The sequence below is a fragment of the Mustela putorius genome, unplaced genomic scaffold (genome assembly GCF_011764305.1).
Source record: "Mustela putorius furo isolate JIRA1106 unplaced genomic scaffold, ASM1176430v1.1 tig00003942_pilon_pilon_pilon, whole genome shotgun sequence".
NCBI classification, from domain to species: domain Eukaryota; kingdom Metazoa; phylum Chordata; class Mammalia; order Carnivora; family Mustelidae; genus Mustela; species Mustela putorius.
In genome coordinates this window covers 1,498,467-1,517,073 of record NW_025422087.1, presented here as the reverse complement: position 1 = coordinate 1,517,073, position 18,607 = coordinate 1,498,467, and the positions used below count along the sequence as shown (strand labels likewise).

General features: G+C 48.3%; 2 protein-coding genes across 3 annotated transcripts in view; one reads left to right on the top strand and one right to left on the bottom strand.

Moving 5' to 3' along the window:
• LOC123389044 (ligand of Numb protein X 2-like) overlaps positions 1–18,607 on the top strand; it is a 59,467-nt gene that overhangs the window by 35,083 nt on the left and 5,777 nt on the right. Inside the window, 1 exon segment of the mRNA XM_045069671.1 lies at positions 701–932. Coding sequence (XP_044925606.1) covers positions 701–932 — 232 coding nt within the window.
• LOC123389047 (ral guanine nucleotide dissociation stimulator-like) lies at positions 3,343–8,085 on the bottom strand. Of its 2 annotated transcripts, XM_045069707.1 has the most exons (6): positions 8,037–8,085; positions 7,528–7,635; positions 5,932–6,126; positions 5,286–5,345; positions 4,151–4,350; positions 3,343–3,897 (listed from the first exon to the last, which is right to left on the bottom strand). In XM_045069707.1, the coding sequence occupies exons 3-6, from the start codon at positions 6,078–6,080 to the stop codon at positions 3,599–3,601; spliced, it is 708 nt and encodes a 235-aa protein (XP_044925642.1). In that variant the 5' UTR covers positions 6,081–6,126; positions 7,528–7,635; positions 8,037–8,085; the 3' UTR covers positions 3,343–3,598. The 2 variants fall into 2 exon arrangements, with proteins under 2 accessions (XP_044925642.1, XP_044925643.1); XM_045069708.1 differs by lacking the exon at positions 5,286–5,345.

Genomic DNA, 18,607 nt, shown 5'->3' with positions numbered 1-18,607 from the left:
TTAACCCACTGAGCCACCCAGGCGCCCTTTCCGTTATTTTCTAATGTTTATTTAGATCATTGCATTATTTTATGTTGGAAAAAACCCTCCAAAAAATAGAACACTCATCTTTTCCTTCCTAACCTTTTATATAATCCTCGTTGCCCTTTTTTTTTTATTATATTACTTGGCAGGGCAACAAACACTTTTTTTTCTTCCTTAAGCAAAAGATGCTCAAATCACAAGTTTCATTTCTTTGTGTAGACCCAAGGATCTCTTCTCTTTAAGTATTCTGATACATTCATGCTGAGCAAACTCTGTAGGACTATATCTATAAAACTGTGTAACTTTAAAACAGGATATGTTAAAAATTCATTTCTAAGAGCAAAAGATCAAATACTTTTTGAGCAGGAAAGAACTATAGAAATCACTGAAGCCCAAAGAAGAGAAATGAACATGCCCAGGTCCTGCACATTAGCAAAATGAGGTCTAATGATTTGGACTTCCAGTCACATCACAGTGCCTCAAGCCACATTTTCTCCTATATATGATGAAATTATCTTAAAGTTTTGAGTTGTTTTGGAATGTTTTCCATGAATTGGATTTTTCCCTCGATATCGTAAGAATGACAGAGATGTGAAAAAATTACAAATAACAGGATGTATAGGGAAGATAATGACTTGGTAGCTCATCTCATTTTCTTGTTTATTCCTTTGGACAGGTGATATATTGCTGAATATCAATGGCATTGATTTGAACAATTGAAGTCACAGTGAGGCCATGGCTATGCTAAAAGTCAGCGCCGCGTCCCCTGCTATTGTCCTGAAAGCACTTGAGGTCCAGACTGTCGAGGAGGCAGCCCAGGCTACTGAAGAGCAGCCAGGCACCTTCAGTGAGAATGAGTACGACTCCAGCTGGTCCCCGTCGTGGGTCATGTGGCTTGGGCTTCCAAGGTACTGACAGCGTTTCAGCAGTTTCATGGAATAATCATAGTGACAACATTTCTCAGTATGGAACACAGTAAATTCATTTGTCCAGGGTGTGAGGGGGAAGGTCCTGGTCAGAGATGAAAGTGCCAATGGCATATCAAGTTATAGAAGAAAAGGGTAATTTTTTCCTTAGGTTATTATATTTTAAAAGATAAATTTAAGGGGCCTCTAGGTGGCTCAGTCGGTTAAGCATCCAACTCTGGATCTCAGCTCAGGTCTTGTACTCCGGGCCATGAGTTTGTAAAAAAGATTTTTTGTAATTTTTAAAAAATTAAAACATTCTTAAAAAATAAACCCTTTACCTTATTAGAGGTAAATTTAATATGTAAGAACTCAGCTAAAAAGACTTGGTGTATCTGTTTATAAAAATGAATAAAGCCATTCTGTCCATGACTATTAAGAAGGTTCTCAAGTGGGCCAGCCATGAGATTTGGATGTTCATGCTCTTGCTTTAGAAAAGCTGTCATTTACCACACGTGTACATGCTTAGACTTCGTGTGCATTTTTCACCAGAAAAAAACAGGTCAAAGTGTGGGGCCTTTTGAAAAACTTTTCTAAAACCCCTTTCTTAATCTTGTTAACTCTCTCTAAAAAGGCAGGATGTCAGAACTCAGTTTTCATTGAACATGAGAGACTCCTTCAGCCAAACCACGGGTTGTGCGAGAGTAGGTCTTCTCACCACCTTCGGGACTGTAACCCACCAGGACATTCTGTAGTTGGTCATTGTCTGCTCATGAAAGTGTTTCAGCTCCTGATGAGTGTTGTATATACTTCGGTATTGAAGTTGGAAGAATGTGTATTACTGTCTTTGTTTCTAGATTACTTTAGAGGAATCCTAAAACTGAACTATGATGAAAAACTTCTGATTCTGAGCCAAGTAGGAAAATGACTGATTTTTTTTAAATAAAAATAAAACAATAAGAATGCCAGTTTCTGAGACATCTAGCTTCATTTGGATGTAATTTGTAATAACTAGCATTTGTATAGTGCTATGTGAGATATATATATATATATATATATTATAAAAAAGTCCTTTCATGTAAAGAATAGCAGAAAAAATCCAGGATAATGGAATTCATTTGTCTATCATCTAACTTACTGACTTGTCCTTGTGGTAGTGAAAAAGACCAAAAAGGCCTGAAACAGTAACAGAATTCGTATCTCAAGGCCCTGTAGGCATAGATTGGAATGGTTGCTATGAAACCATGGCCGTTCTACCTAATGGTGAGGGCTCAGCCAGCAGAGGGAACTCATTTATCCTCTTGAGTACTCAGCCTGATACACTGACGTGTCACTTGAAACCCAGCATGTCAGAAAGGCCCGGTACCCACCCAGTGGGGGAGAAGTGGTCTCCTCAGCGGCGCAGGAGCCGAGCGTGTGCACACCACTGCCGGTGGCCAGGCCATGCTGGCGCTCCTTTTGTTCTTCTTACCTGGTGTTCTGGGTGTCCAGCTCCCCTAAGAGGTCCAGAAATGCTCACCCCATTGATCAAGGACTCCCACTCCTAGTGGCTTTTGGCCAGCCTGCCGTGTGGGAGCAGGCCTGTCTTGGGCAGGACTGCCAGGTAGCAGGTGGACAAGGAGTCTCACTGGGCTCGGACAGGAGCTGGCAGCCCAGGACCCAGGTTCCCACTTGGGTTCCTTGGGATTTTGGTTTGGATGCGTACCCTGTCCTCTGACTTCTCTGCCTCCATGTCTGTCCCCAGGGCGGAGCATTTTTAGGTGAATCACAAAGAACAATGATATTTCAGATGAACAGTACACGGGATATATGAAATCTATTTGGGGAGTCTACCTGTATCGAAAGGGTATCTATCAGTCCAAGCTCACAATTCTGTGGACTTCTTGAGGTTGTGTGTTGTGTGCAGACCAGTATACACAACCAGGTATTGGGAGGGCCACTGCTCTGTGGGTACCGGCGGCTCTTTCCAGCATGTTGCACACCACACAGGGTAGCAACTCTGCTCTTTCTCAAAAGGGAGGGTCTTTCTATGCAGTTAGCTGGCGGTGTACCAGACAAAAGAGTCATTTGTTTTTGTGTTGTGCTGTTTCATTGTTTGTTTTGGCAGAAGATTCACAAAAAAACGAAAATACCTATATCGTCTCTAAAAAAGTTTGAAAAGAGGGGAATCACTCTTATGTTCTGCAGACACACACAGAAGGCCATATTGTAGTTTTCCAGGCAGAGGAAAATCCAAGTTGAGGTGAAGTGGCCGAGACAGAGAGAAGAGCAGTGGTTGCAGGGACTGGGGGAGGGACAGAGCAGTGAGCGATGAGGAGCGCGGGTGTCTCTGTGAGGAAACGTCGTAGAATGACATGGTTGTGCAACACTCGGGATGGACCTAATGAGACCTCCATATCCCACTGCAAAGGATGCGAGTAAAATGTTATATAAACTCAAATTCTACTTTATTTAATAAATAACATCTATGAAGTAATTATAGAGGTGAACACAGAAAACAAATACGATAAGGAAGGAAATGATGTCATGCTCCAGTCATGCTCTGGAGCTGCAGCAAGCACAAGCTGCTGCTCGGGGGCCCAGCCTGCTTGCTCCATGGAGGCAGGGGGCGGCAGCTCGGGGGCCTAGCCTGCTTGCTCCACGGAGGCAGGGGGCGGCAGCTCGGGGGCCTAGCCTGCTTGCTCCACGGAGGCAGGGGGCGGCAGCTCGGTGGCAGGACCCTGCTGGTCATCCAGGAAATTCAAAAGGCCTGGTGGCTCTTCCGTGGCAGAGAAGTGAACGAGGGCCCTGACGACCATCTGCCCTGGCCCCAATGGGTCAGGGGGGGTCACTGGTTTTCCTAACCCATAGTGAGCACCCATAGCAGGGATGGCGGGGGCCAGCTCAGGCCCCAGAGGTGCCGCGGGTGCCAGAGTGGCTGCTGGAACAACTTCCCGAGACACATCCTGATCTCGCTCTGGGGCCGGTGCTGTAGCTCCGAGAAGAGAAAGCATCATCAGCTTGATTGACTTCTCTTTTGCCTTTCCCTTTCCCCACCACTCAGCGTGGCCTGCGTTCAAGACCCCAGCCCCCGGAAGGTGTCCCCGACGGAAGCCCATGGGGACAGGGATCTGAGACGATTCACTCTCTTCAGCCCAATTACAATCTACAGAGGCTTCCTCAGGGTGGCCCACCCTGCCTCCGCCTCAGGCCCACACCAGTCACCCCCAGTCCTCCTCACCCCCCAGCCTCTGGCTCCGTGGTCTTTTCAGGAGCGCATTGCCTTTCTGGAAGCAGAAGCTGGGCACAGCGCTGCAGGTCCGAGCCCGGCACATTGACCTGCAGGTAGGCCAGCAGCGTATGCAAGCTGGGAAACTCCGGAGGCTGCACAAAATCCCCTGGATACTTTTCCACCCAGGTGTTAAGGATGGCATAGACGGCCCTGGGGACAGACATGGAGGCAGAGAAGTCAGAGGACAGGGTACGCATCCAAACCAAAATCCCAGGGAACCTATGTGGGAACCTGGGCCCCTGGGCTGTCAGCTCCTGTCTAAGACCAGTCGGACTCCTTGTCCACGTGCGACCAGGCAGTCCTGCCCGAGAAAGGCCTACTCCCACACCGCAGGCTGGCCAAAAGCCGCTAGGAGTGGGAGTCCTTGGTCAATGGCGTGGGCATTTCTGGACTTCTTAGGGGAGCTGGTCACACTCCTCAGTCTGTCTCCTTGCCCACGAGCCACTTGAATTCAACGGCTTGTGCCTGGGGAGGGGTGGTGTCTGACCTCTTCATTACCCTCACTGCACTCGCCTCTGCTCCGTGAAGATCCAACTGAGGAGGGAACAAATGGACTCTGTCCCTAGCCAGGCCTTCCCTGGACCCTCCCCATACCTCCACCATTACCTCCTCTGCCCATTCACTAGGTGCCATGAGAGTGGGTCTGTTTCCACTGACATTCCCCTCCCACAGGGTGTGGGATGCCTGCTGCTCCCTGGGCTCTACTGGGTCACCACTCTCCCTGAGCCCCCTCTGAGCACCCAGCATGCAGGTGCCAACAGAATGCTATGCGATGGTTTCTCAATCCTGCATTCTGCGTCCCAGAATTGGGGCAGAGAGAGGGCTGGGAGGGGGGCAGGGATGGAGCATGACCCTCTCAGGGGTTGAAGCTGTCCTCCATCCCCCTCTGCTCTCCCACAGTGCTCACACACCTACCCCAGCCGCCCAGGGCACCTTCCCAGTTTCCAGTAGAAGCTCTCAGACATTTACTCTAAAGCAAGAATTACGAGGTGAGTCTGAAGGTCCAGCAGCCCCTCGAACTCACAGGACCCTCACTACCCTGGTGGAGAGGGAAGGCCCTCCTAAAGCAGCCAAAGCTTACTCACATGTTGCGCTGCTCCTGGGGTCCGCCAACCTCATCATAGCTGGAATAAACACATCCGAATCTAGAGGAGGCCAGGGGGCATCGCATGAGATGTCTGTGGATGTTGGCTCTCACCGCCTGATCCTCGACTAGCCTGCAGCTCTGGGGTGCTCCCTGTTCTGTGCAGGGATCCCATTCAGCTCCTAGATAATCGCCTCCACCTACCGGGGCTTCCTGAATGCTTGCTGAATGGAAGGGCCCCAACCAGCCCATCACCGACGTCTGAGTGGGCCTGGCCCCTGCTCACCCCCAGGGATGCTTGCTCTGGATTCAGCCAGACACAGGCCCCAGAAGGAGTCTCAGATCTCCCTTTCAGTGGCAAAGGAGCCCAGCTCAAAATCATAGTGAGAGTCAGGGATGAGGCAGTGGCTTCATCATGAGGGGCACAGGAATGAGCAAAGAGCATGCCCACAGGCCCTCCAGCAGAATTTTCCACTGGCGCAGGCTCCCAGGTGTCCTTTCCCTACAAGACCCCACTGAGTCCCTATAATACCTCTGCCCCAGTTAGGAGCAAGGAAAGCTTGGGGAAGCTTAGGGACCTGCCAGAGTCTCACAACAGGAACTGGCCAAATCTCACAGAGCAGTTAGGGGCAGGGGAGGGTGCTCACCTTGCAAAGAGGAGGTCCAGCACCTCCTGGGTGGTGGCCAAGTGACGGTATGTGTCCAGAAAGGTGTGGACACAGTGTAGATCTTGTCTGATGACGGCAGGCACCAGGTGATCTATTGCAGCCTGCAGCTTGTTGGCCTGCTTGGCCATCAGCACCGAGGTCTTCCTCCTCTTCCTGGTTGAAACGATTTTTCCCCTGAGGTGAATCAGAGGAGACATGAGTCAGTGCTTGTGGCCACCAGGAGGGTTGGGGCTTGGAGGGTAGAATGAGCCCCCAGATCTCAGGGACTTCTGCAAGAGGTGGGACAAGAGAGCCCAGAGTCCGAAAAAGAATCGGGTGACTCAGTGTCTCATTGGGTTCAGCCTAAGGCTCTTGGTTTTGCTTCAGGTCATGGTCTCTGTTTCTGAGGCTGCGCTCCTCGTAGGGCTGTGTCCATAGGGGCAGTGTCTGCTTGAGGATTCAGTCTCTCTGTCTGCTTCTCCCCACTCTCCCCCTGTCTCTCTCTCAAATCCATCCATCAGCCAATCAGTTAAGAAGCCTTTAAGGCAATGAGAAAATGTTCTTGGTATCCATACAAAGAATTGAAAAAAAATGATGTCTGAACTTGCTAGTATCTGAGGTCCCTTTGTGAGCGGAGTATGGATAGCACGTCCCTGCATGAGTGGCATGGATCCTGTGATTTCTGATGACATGGCCCATTCTTTTTATTTTTTTTGAAAGACTTGTTATTTATTTATTTGACAGAGAGAGAGGTCACAAGTAGGCAGAGAGGCAGCCAGACATAAAGGGGGAAGCAGGCTCCCCACTGAGCAGAGGACCCCAACCCCCGACATGGGCCTGGATCCCAGGACTGTGATACCCACGACCCATGACCTGAGCTGCAGGCAGAGGCTGAAACCCCTGAGCCACCCCGGCACCCAACATATCCCATTCTTGAGACGAGAACACAGAGATGTTTAAGGCGAGAGGGCTTAGGATAAGAAGGCACAGAGGCTGCTGGATGAAGCACTGTGCCTTGGCCAGGGAAGGGGATTACATCCAGTCCTGCCCCAGTAAAGGTCTCCATGGCTGTGATCAATGACTGGCCTTCTGGACTGCCATGCAGTGCAGTGCAGTGAGGCCCCTGTTCCTTTTCCTTTGTGTGGGGGGTCCCAACAATGTGTTCCATCAATACCAAAGCGCAGAGCAAGAGACAGAGTACCATGGGCCCCATGTCCCTTTGGATCAAAGTCTCCCAATTCACTCTTACAAATAATGTTTTGGAAGACTTGCAGAAGCTGAGGAAGGACTGTTGGGCCAGTGGGGGCACCTGGGAGCACGAGTTAGGAAAATGCCTAGGCCAGGGCAAAAGGAGTCTAAATCAACGGGATGAGACCTGGTCTAGTCTCTTTAATGATACTCCTATAAGTATTAGGACAATGGCTGTGCTTCTGTCCAAGGCGTGGGCAGGACCATGTGGGCCAGTTTGGGGAAGAGATGGGATGCAGATTCACGGGAGTACAGGACTCTAGGAGGCCTGGTTGGCTTCTAGGAAGTGGGGCCCTTGGTGCTGCATGGGTGCCCCAGGGGTCGGGTCTCCCCAGCACCTGCACTCACCCTGAGCCAGCGCCAGACTCTGTTGGCCCTGTGCGGCTTCTTGTTCTTGGAGGAAGGAGAGCAGGCAATCTCCTCGGTCACCTCCTGCACCATGTCCTCTGGAGCTTTCTATAAAGACAGTGCCCGGCAGCCAAGGCAGGAGGCCTTAGAGCCCTGTCTGGAGGCGTTTGCTGGTCTTCAGACCCAGGGCGCTCCATTCCAGACACACCACAGCCCAGGTGGCAGAGCCCTCCCCCCCAAGGAGAGAAACGTTGCCCAGCTTCAGGGCCTTGGATGTGCTCTGGCACAGCTCAGAGTCACCTCAGGAATCCCCTGTGCGCCCTGCCCACCCTGACATTGGTGTGAACAAGAAGGGATCACCAGGGTATCCACTGTACTCACCCTCCTCCAGCCCATGGGCAGGAACCCCCACATATCCCTCCTCCCCTCAAACTCCAGAGGAAGGGATGGGGCTACCCTAGAATGGTTCAGAGGTGTGGGCATCGCCTAATCTCATCAGAAGTAAGTACCTTATGGCTTCTCCCTCGAAAGGACCTGCGGCATTGGGGGGGGTGGTTTTTTAGCCAATGTCTGCAGCATGGGATCAAGTCATTTTCCTGGCGGTTCTGGTACCCAGAGCCCCAGAAACTAGGTACACAACAGGAAAACATCTTTCTGTGTCTAGGTCCTGAGTCCAGTAACCCTGCTACTGGACTAGACTGGCTGCCTGGTTGCAGGGGTTCCAAGTTCTGAAGGCCTTTGTGATCCAGGCAGTGACATCACTTCCTGATATGCCCTATTGGGGCCCACTCCTGGTTGGACCCCTACACGAACAGTGCTCCTGTCTGCCATCTCTCTTCCCTCCCCTTCTGCGTGCAAGGACACAGTGACCCCAACACACCCCTCTCCACAGGCCCCCATGGAAGGTCTGGGAGCAGCCAGCGCCCCAGCTTGCAAACACACACTGGTTTCAGACACAAGTCTCTATTCTTACCTGGTTCAGACCCTAGATAAGCCATTGTGGCAGACAGGGATGGTCTTCTTGCCACATATGGATGATTCCAGCATGTCTTTCTATTAGATGTCCACAGACATAGGTTGGATAATAGCTAGGATGTTAGAGGAGTGCTGTCACATGTAGGAAATACCTCCCACCCATTTTCCCACCCTCCTGTCAACTTCTTGGAATCTGCTACTAATCAGATCCCACCCCACAGTCCATCCTGGGGTTTGTGTGTTTCTGTGTGCACCTGCACACAAGCTCCCGTGTGCACACATATGTTCATCGGTGCTCACATTCTGGAGTCCCAGAAGAGGACAGCCCCACTTACAGAGGGCTGGGTAATAGCTTCCCAAGGTCTTCGGCTTTGCATTTTCAATGCAACCCTAAAGAAGGGACTGGAGTCTTGGCCCTTGATGGTCAGAATGTACCCTTAGCCCTAGAGACCGCCTGTCCCGGGATGCAGGCCATTCTCTCTCTTTCCAAAGGGTGTGATGCAGATGGTGGTCCATCCAGTGGGTCGCCATGACCCGGGATCCTCCTCAGACAAAAACCTGGGCATGTCTCCTATCTAGGAGACCAATGATCACCCTCAGCCCGATAACATTTCCAGGCCAACAGCCACTTCCTTCCAGAAAAACTTTTCCAGAGCCCCCAGTGAATGGCTAGGTTGCATCCAGGACCCCAACTTTGAGGACACTCAAAGACCTGGGTTCAAGCCTGCTAAGCATCCCTACCAGTCTGAGTCTGGGCAAGGCCCGGACCCTTCATGGATCTTCACAGTCTCCCTTCGGGGGCTCCATTGGTTCCCCAACTCCTCTGTAGACATGTTTGTGTGACCCCTCCCCAGAGTGTGGTCCGGACTTGGTGATTCACTTTCATGTCACAGAACGTGGCCACGTGACCCAAAGGCCCTTCTGAGATTTCGTTCAAAAACTCATTGCCCAACCCCATGTTGACTCGGATCCATGTTCTCTCTCCAATCTTCATACTGGAGCACAAGCTCCTAGGTTGAACCATGACCCAGACATATGCCCGTGGCCCAGCCCTGTGGGCCCACAGCAGACAGAAGTCAGGTCTTTGAGATGGGCTGTATCTGGCCCATGCCCCTGAGTGCGCTCAGGTTCTCGGTGAAACAGGTCCTCCCTTGGTGTTGTCATCAGCCCAGTTTAAGGAGAGACTCTGGCAGGAGCCCCCAGCAGAGCACTGCTGGATTCCTGATCCCCTGAGACCACGAGGCAGCATTTGTTGGTTCAGCCACTGAGTGTGGGGAAGTGCCGTCACACAGCCCTGGGAGAAGGGCACTGATACTGACCAACTTCCCGGGCCCTGGCCCTCCTCCGCTCCCACTCTGGTCCTTCCTCAGCTTCTCTGGCCACCCTGGACCCCTTTCTAACCTCCAGTCCTCTGCACCATGGTGCCCTCCGCCAGGTGGAATGCACTCGCATTTGTGCAGGGCTGTCTCCTTCTTTTTCCTCCCACAGGAATTCTCCGTGTCATCTCAGCACAGCCTCGTCATACCCCTCCCCGGGTGGAGTTCGGGCCTTAGTTGTGTCCCTTGCTCTTTTGCTGTGGAGCAATCGCTTTTCCCGTTCACATTTTGGTTTCTTGTTTGTCCATCTTCTGCTCTAGACCCTGAGCTCTCACGAGGAGAACACGCTAGGCTGATAAGCCCTGGCACCATCTGAGTGTGCAGTGCCCAGTGGCTGAATGAGCGGGAGACACGATCCGTCCCAGCACAGACCAGCTCCGTTGTTTGAGCCTCACTGATTTTAGTCCTGTGTAAGCCTTTTGTTTTATTTTTTAAGTTAACTGTGCCTGTTGTGGGCCTCAAACTCATAGCCCTGTGATCGAGGATCCTAATGCCTGAGGAAGCCAGGTCCCTCTTTGGTCCTCTTTAAAGGTTTTAGGCTGATCACTATTCAAGTGAACTTGGTCATTTCAACATGCTGTACGGAGCTATATTACATTACGCTGAATGACCATGGAACTCCCCAGGTTTTGGTAGCCTGTCACCACAGAGGTCACCCCCATGACAGTGCTGAGTGGATCTTCAGATTGGAGATTGAAATCCTTTCTGTGTTCTTCAGGAGCCCAGAGTCTCTCCACCATCGGCCTTCTCCCTCCTTGGGATGACATGCACCTCTGATGCCATCAGCACAAGAAGAAAGATGACAAGGAAATACACACAGGAGGGTGTTTCCAGCCAGGTCTTGAAGGCCTCAAGGTTCACTTTGATGCTCAATCTTTTATGTATTATTTTAGGATTTTATTTCTTTATTAGAGGGAAAAGAGCACAAGCAGGGGGAGGGGTAGAGGGAGGAGAAACAGAGAGATGCTGATCTGAGGAGGACAGGGGGTGGCTGATATAGACCTGTGCAGGGAACAGCGGAGGCCGCCCAGAGCTGGCCTCTGTCATCTGGTGGGCCGGGAGTAAGGAGTAGCCTCAGATCCCTGTGCCCATGACCTGCTATCAGGGGAGACCCTCTAGGGATTGCTTCCTGGACTCAGAGAACATTGAATGGTGGGGAAATTTTCCTTGATTTAGGAGGGACATGAAAAGTCAATCATTGGATTGATACTTTCTCTTCTTGGACCGACAGCCCCAACCTCAGAAGAAGATGCTGAACCACCTCAAGAGCTACCTCTAGCTCCCACTGTGGTGCCTGCCGCAGCTTCAGAGCCCGAGGGGCCTGGATGGGAACCAGTTGTGAGTGTGATACAGCTATGGATACAGCCGAGGGGAGGCACGTACCTGAAGGGGCCTACTGCAAAGTTTCTATGGACAACCAGGTGCATGATTGAAAGACTTAGGGGTCTTCCCCTGTGGGGGACATTCCTGGCTTAAAAGTGTTCAAGCGGTGAAGCGGGGCGATATCCCAGGTGTGACAGCATGATCTCAGGATCCCGGGGGTCCCCAGAAGACCAGCTGGGGCCCGAATGCTTCCGAGTTCCCAGACATCAGTTAGGGAGGATGGCTGAAAACCAGGAAGCTAGGTCCCGGCTTTCTGCTCTGGGAAGCAAGCTGGGCCCAGACACCACCTTATTCCATCCACAAAGTCTCACACATCTCGCCATTCTGGTTGCAATGAAGAAATGGACTGTACACCAGAATTTCGTACCTGTGGATTATGCCCAGGATTGAAGGTGCTAGAGAAACATTTTTTGACATAAGGATGGAGAAATGGTTCCTCCACCACAGCTACTGGAAGGACAACTGAAGGATTATTTCAGCACCGGAAGTCAGACCTGCAGGAGTGAGTGGGAAACAAGGAGCCCGGTGGGTAAGTAGTTAGCCAACATGTCGGGAAATCTGAATCACCATTAGCTGTAAAACCCACGAAAAAGCCATTTTGGGAGATGTTAGTGACAAGTGGGAATGACATGATAATGCACATTTTTAGAACAACTGAAGGTACTTAGCATTAAAGGATTCTGAGATTCTCATTTTGTGCTCTAAGAGGAGTAATAGACTCAGTTCAGACGTAAGTTACACGTGCTTAAGAGTTTGGTTTTTTTAAAGATTTTATATATTTATTTATTTATTTATTTATTTGTCAGCAGGAGTGTGAGAGCGCACAAGCAGGGGGAGCAGCAGGCAGAGGAAGAAGTGGGCTCTGGGCTGAGCAAGCAGCTTGATGCAGGACTCAATCCCAGGTCCCCAGTATCATGGCCTGAGCTGAAGGCAGATGCCTAAGAGACTGAGCTAGGTAGGCGTCCCTACGTGGGCTTAAGAGTTTTAAAGTTGGGGCACCTGGGTGTCTCAGTTGGTTAAGGAACTGCCTTCGGCTCAAGTCATGATCCTGGAGTCCCAGGTCCCACATCAGACTCCCTGCTTGGCAGGGAGTCTCCTGCTCCCTCTGACCTCTCCCCTCTCATAGTCTCTCTCTTGCTCTCTAATTCTGTCTCTCTCTAATAAATAAATAAAATCTTTTTTTAAAAAAAGAATTTACAGGTAACCCTAAAATCATAGAAATCGAGTATATGTTTTTTTTCAAACTAAAAGATGAAATAAGAGAATAAAGAAAGTATGTCAACTCCTTGACAGGGAACAAATGAGAAGAAAGAAACATTAAAAATGCATGATCGGGACACCTGGGTGGCTCATAGGGTTGAGCCTCTGTCTTCGGCTCAGGTCATGGTCTCAGGGTCCTGGGATCGAGCCCCACATCGGGCTCTCTGCTCGGCGGGAAGCCAGCTTCCTTCTCCCTTTCTGCCTGCCTCTCTGCCTACTTGTGATCTCTCTTTGTCAAATACATAAATAGAGTGGATTGAACCCCTTGGTTGAGCCTTGGTTCTTTTCTCTGAAGGGAGAGTCATGTTGAGAATGAACAGAGGTACCATATGTGAAATTTCTGTCCCAGGGGGAGGGACTGATCCCTACCTTGGATCTTTTCAGTCCCCTGGAGAAGTAAGGCCACAGCAAGAGGAACTGCCTGAACTTTCAGAGCCAACAGGGAATTGGGGCTGTTCAGACACTCTTAAATGTGCCCATGAACACAAAGTCACAATTCGCTGCTGGCTTATTCTTCCTTCATGTACTTTTCCAGTGTTTGTTGAATGGTGTCTTTATTGAAGGAAGCACGCTAGAGACTAAGCACTTAAGGAGGCAACCCAGGTGTATGTTGGTGACCGTGGTGCTAACCTAACCTATCCTTGGCACAGGTGCTTCTCCTATTTGCTCTGGTGCAAATTCCCGTTCAGTCTGTCCCAGGATTTCTGAAGCCAGAGAAAGCAAGCAGTGGAGGGAGGGAGGGGCCAGTGGGCTGGACTTCAAAGGAGAGAAGCAGGAGGGAAAGGAAGGCGTGGCGTAGCACAACTTCCATAAGCCATCACTGTGAGAGAGACCACTCTGACCATGAATGACAGAGCGACTGATGAATGAAGTAGGAAATGTGTGCATTGCATGACGCGGATCGGGGCTAGAGCTGACAAAAACAAACCCGACTGTGTGGCCAGGTGGGCAGACACCAGCCCAGCAGAGATGGGCTCTGAAATGTCATCCTGAAAAGAGACATGCCAAAGAGGTCATAATTTTCCCCCATCTGAATTTCTCTCTCTCTCTCTGCTCCTGTCTTGATGAAAAGTTTGCAACTTTTACACTGTTACAGAGGGAACAATCCGACTTATCATGCCATAATTTATAGAGCTGACTAATGTTGTTTTTCTCCAAAATACTGGGATTTAATAGAATTATTTATTCTATATTTGGAATTATAAACTCATAAAATATACATGCCCCTAAGTGATGTAAAATGCAGACACTTTTTCAAATAATTAGAAGTTTTTTGATTTTTAAAATACATAGGAACATTGATTTTAGAGGTTCTGTGAGTAATAGGATTTCACAAAATCTGTTGTGAAGCTATCGCTTAATGGGATTAAAAAAAAACACCTCAAGATATTTGAACTAAAATAATGCTGCATTGATCTCATACCAATTAAAGAAAGACACAAGATAGAATGCTATGTAGATTATTTTTTAAAGTACCTTACTAATATATTACAGGGGTATTTCTAATGGAATTATAATCTACTCAAGTGCCTTCTTAGCGCAGTAGGCAGCGCGTCAGTCTCATAATCTACTCAAACACCAGAAATTCTGTCGCTGAAATCTTGTCTTCAAGAGATCAACAGCTAAGCAATTAATATAACCACCTGAGCTGTTCAGAGGACCATATCAAATGTGGGTAATCCCAACTGCTTAATTAATATGGACCCTCTGTCCCCAGGATGAACTTTATAACAGGTTTGATACACCCAAGGATCATAACATTTAAAGCACAAAATTTTAGGCGAAGCCAGCACAACCATCAACACCAGCTGTGCCAGGAGTAGATGAAACCTTTGGCACCATTTTCAAGAAAAAAACCCAAATATATCTGAAGAACTTCAAATTTCCAAATTCTCTTTTCAGAAGGACTTATTGCTATGTCCCGAGGAACTCACTGTCCCAAATAAGATTGGGCAATGTTTCAGGAGTAATGTAATCCGTTTTGGGAAACAGTCATGAGGAAGCTGAGGGGTCCTTCCAAAGAGACCTTCTGCTCAACAGTGACTTAGAAATCCATTTACAATCTTTTCTTTGACATCAGTGAGAGACACAGCTGGTTGGCGGCTTTCACCTTGCTCTATTGGGATATCACCTGACCAAAGAACCCCCCTCCCCGCCACCACCAAATTCTCAGGCTCTGAGGAGATACCCAGCAAAGGACTGTGTGTGTACAGATGTGTGTGTGTGTGTGTGTGTGTGCGTGCGTGTGTGTGAAAAGACGCAGATCCTGAAGGCATCAAAAGGGCATGATGCTGTCTGTTGGAACTCATAATTTTATTTATTTATTTTTGCAAGAGACAGCGAGAATGAGAGAGCACACAAGTTCGGGGGAGGGGCAGGGGGAGAAGCAGACTCCCCGTTCAGCAGGGAGCCCGATACGTGTCTTGATCTTAGGACCCTGAGATCATGACCTGAGCGGAAGGCAGACACTTAAGGTTTTTTGCTTTATTTTAAGCTTTTACTTATCTGTTTGTTTGCTGTTATAATTTTTTTATTATGTTATGTTAGTCACCATACAGTAACGTCATGGGTTTCTGATGCAGTGTTCCATGATTCATTGTTTGCGTATAACATCCAGTGCTCCTTGCAATCCGTGCCCTCCTTAATACCCATCACCGGGCCGGCCCATCCCCCCACCCCCTCCCCTCTAAAACCCTTGGTTTGTTTCTCAGATCCCCTAGTCTCTCCTAGTTCATCTTCCCTCTGATTTCCCCCTTTTCATTTTTCCCTTCCTTCTCCTAATGTCCTCCATGCTATACCTTATGTGCCAGAAATAAGTGAAACCGTATGATAATTGTCTTTCTCAGTTTGACTTATTTCACTGAGCACAATTTCCTCCAGTTTCATCCACACTGATGTAAATCAGTAATATTCCACTGCATATTTTTATTTATATATTGGTTTGTTTGTTTTTGCAAGAGAGGGCAAGAGCAAGAGAGAGGACAAGTGGGGAGGGAGGGACAGAGGGAGAAACGGTGTTAGGACTTATTAATCTGCGTGTGTTAGTCCTAACGCATTACTAACCTCTGGTTATTAGGACTTTTTTTCTCCCTCTGAGAATATTGGAGGCTCCGGATCTCCTCATTATATTGATGTAAGTCACTAACTTAGGTCTGTGAGGACATAAAGACAAAGCAGACATAGACCCTCCCTTTGAGGGGTTCCAGAGTAAAACTTGTTCTCAACTTTGGTCACATATTGAAATCGCCTGGGGAGCTTTAACAAAAGCTGGAGCCAGTTTCCCTCGCAGAGATTCTGACTTCATTAGTCTAGGATATGGCGTTGGCATCGAGATTTGAATGTCCCCATTGATTCTAGCGAGCATCCAAGGCTGAGAACCATTGCAATAAGGAAAGACAAAGCCTTCTGAAGCCCACAAGCTTCAGCATAATAAGAATTTTCAGCCTCTAGGGGTGATTATACTACTATGGGACTTTTGCAGAAGTATAATAAAGTTTAAGGTTACTGTTCTCGTTTATACACATATGTATCCATGTTTGCCGATGTGTGTCAGCATGTGTACGCACGTGGATTACATGAGTATCGCAGTTGTCTTAGGACAGATCCAGTGACATAGCAGTAATCCAAGTCACATCTCACTCACTTCCCCGCCACCTTATTTTCTTCCAGCTTAAACAACAGAAGTCTTCCCACTTTGGTAGCCGTAGTCTGGGATCAAGGGGATGGCTGGATCGGTTCCTTCCGAGGGCTGTGGGGGACAATCTCCTCCTTGTTTCTCTCCTGGCTTCAGTGACCTCAGCTGTTCCTGGCTTCTAGAAGGCTTTTTCTGTGTCTTCCCTGGTCCTCCCTCTGTGCCTGCCTCTGTGTGCAGGTGCCCTCCTTTTCATTTCCTCTTCATCTTTTTTACTGATGTACAGTTGACACAGAGTGATATGTTAGTTCAACATAGGGATTCAATGGACATTACACCATGCTCACCATAGGCAGAGGTCCCATCTGTCCCCATACAACACTATGACAGTACGTTTGACTCCATTTCCTACGTTGTACCTTTCGTCCTCGTGACTTACTCCCACCGTAACTAGAAGCCTGTATCTCCCGCTCCCCTTCAATGATTTTGCCCTCCCTCCCACCCCCTACACCGCCACCATGGAGACAACCACCAGTTTATTCTCTGTATTTATGGGTCTCTTCCTGCTTTTTTTGTTTGTTCACTTGTTTTGCTCTTTAGATGCTATACATAAATAAAATCGTATGGTATTTCTCGTTCTCTGTCTGACTTATTTCACTTAGCATAATGCCCTCTCGGTCCGTCACTGTTGTTGTAAATGGCAAGATTTCATTTTTTAAATGGCTGATATATACCACTTAATGTATGACTTCTTCTTTATCCGTTCATCTATCAGTGGACATTTAGGTTGTTCCCACATTGTGGCTCTTGCAAATAATGCTGTCATAAGCATAGGGGGGTGTACATGTTTTTGAACTAGTATTTTTGTCTTTTGGGGGTAAATACCCTGTAGTGCAATTACTGGACCATGTGGTATTTTTTTTTATTTTTATTTTTTAGAGGACCATGACTCCCTTTTAGTTCCTGCCCCCACACTGGCTCCCAATCTCTTACTAGTGTCAGTTACTCCTGAGCAATTCCCCAGGCTCCCTTTCTATGCATTTTAAGCACATTTTCATATCCATGACCGATATACCTACAACAGAGAGTTCAGGTTATCTAATTTCGTTTTTTAAAAATTTTAATAATTTGTTGTAAGCCAGACTTAAAAAAAAAACTTATTTACTGTTTGTTTGTTTGTTTGTTTGTTGTGAGCAGGGGGAGGGGCAGAGGGGGAGGTAGAGAGAGAATCCCAAGCCTACTCCCCACAGAGCCTGAGACCAATCCCAAGACCCTGTGATCAGGACCTGAGCAGAAATCAAGAGCGGGTTGCTTAGCCAACTGAGTCACCCACACACCCCCCTAGAGCCGCACTTTTGACTGGCTCTTCAGTGCTATTTGCTGTTTGGTTCAGATGGTCTCTGCTTGACTTACTCTGTCTCCTACATGAACTGTCATTACACGGACTGTTTCTGGTTACCCTCCTTTGGACGTATTTGAAAACTCTTAGAGCAGTAACAAAACAACACAAGTGGTTAAACAAGCAAAATTAAAACTATGATTCAGAATCTCATTAATATCTAGTGTAGAATTTAGCTTTGAATGCCCATGAAAACCAGAAACCTCTGTTTTTAACACGAGAACCACTTCTGACTCTATTAAAAAGTCAGGCCTTAGTGCAAAAAAAATTTGGAGAAATGTACTGGAAAATGAGTATGGTTTCTATTGGAAACTATAAAAAAAAAAAATACAACAACAACAAAAACAAAACAAAAAACCCCACACATAAGCATGAGCATTTTTGAGTGGGAGGAAAAGAAAGACAATTCATTAGACTGAAGGGAAAAGGAACAGGAAGGGGTGTGGCAGCGAGCAGAGGACACCGCAACACCCTTCAGATTCCCTTCCTTATTTTATCTGGAGACAAGGGTGGTCTCGCCTATATAAATCACTTGGGGTGACTAAGCTGAAAGTGGGGTGGGAGGCACCACCGGGTCTGTCCACCGTCACTGGTGGGATGAGCAAGCGATGCTTAGGGGGGAATCGAATCAGGAGATGCAATTTCATGCCATCGCGCTGTTCTCTTGTAAAGCGCCACCTGCTTCTGGAACACCCACCTGGCTGGGGGTGAAACGATCAGGTAGATTGTCCAGGACCGGCTGCAATTGTGTAAGCTTTCCATCAGACACTTGTTCCATCTGAAAATGTTGCTCCTCGTGCCCTGGCTTGCACTCTACCAGCTGCCTCGAGCTCCGCGTGGGAGGGACTGGTTCAGAACCTGAGGAGGTGAAATGCTGAAGTTACCCTGGAGGTGACAGCAAGCACAACAGATGCTGGGATTGGAGAGGTTCTGAGAGAAAGTCTCAGGCTCAAGGCTGCTACTTTGCCTGAGGCTAGTTAGTGAGCGTGTAATACTATAGTTAATCAGGCTTATTATACTGGATGTTCTGGGATTTTTTTTTTTTTTTTAAGAATT

Coding starts and splice junctions, on each gene's coding strand:
- LOC123389047 (XM_045069707.1), bottom strand. CDS start 6,080: ATGGCCAAGCAGGCCAACAAGCTGCAGGCTGCAATAGATCACCTGGTG. Junction 5,346..5,931: donor CTGGACCTCCTCTTTGCAAG/GTGAGCACCCTC, acceptor GGCCTCCTCTAG/ATTCGGATGTGTTTATTCCA. Junction 4,351..5,285: donor CCCCAGGAGCAGCGCAACAT/GTGAGTAAGCTT, acceptor GTCTGTCCCCAG/GGCCGTCTATGCCATCCTTA.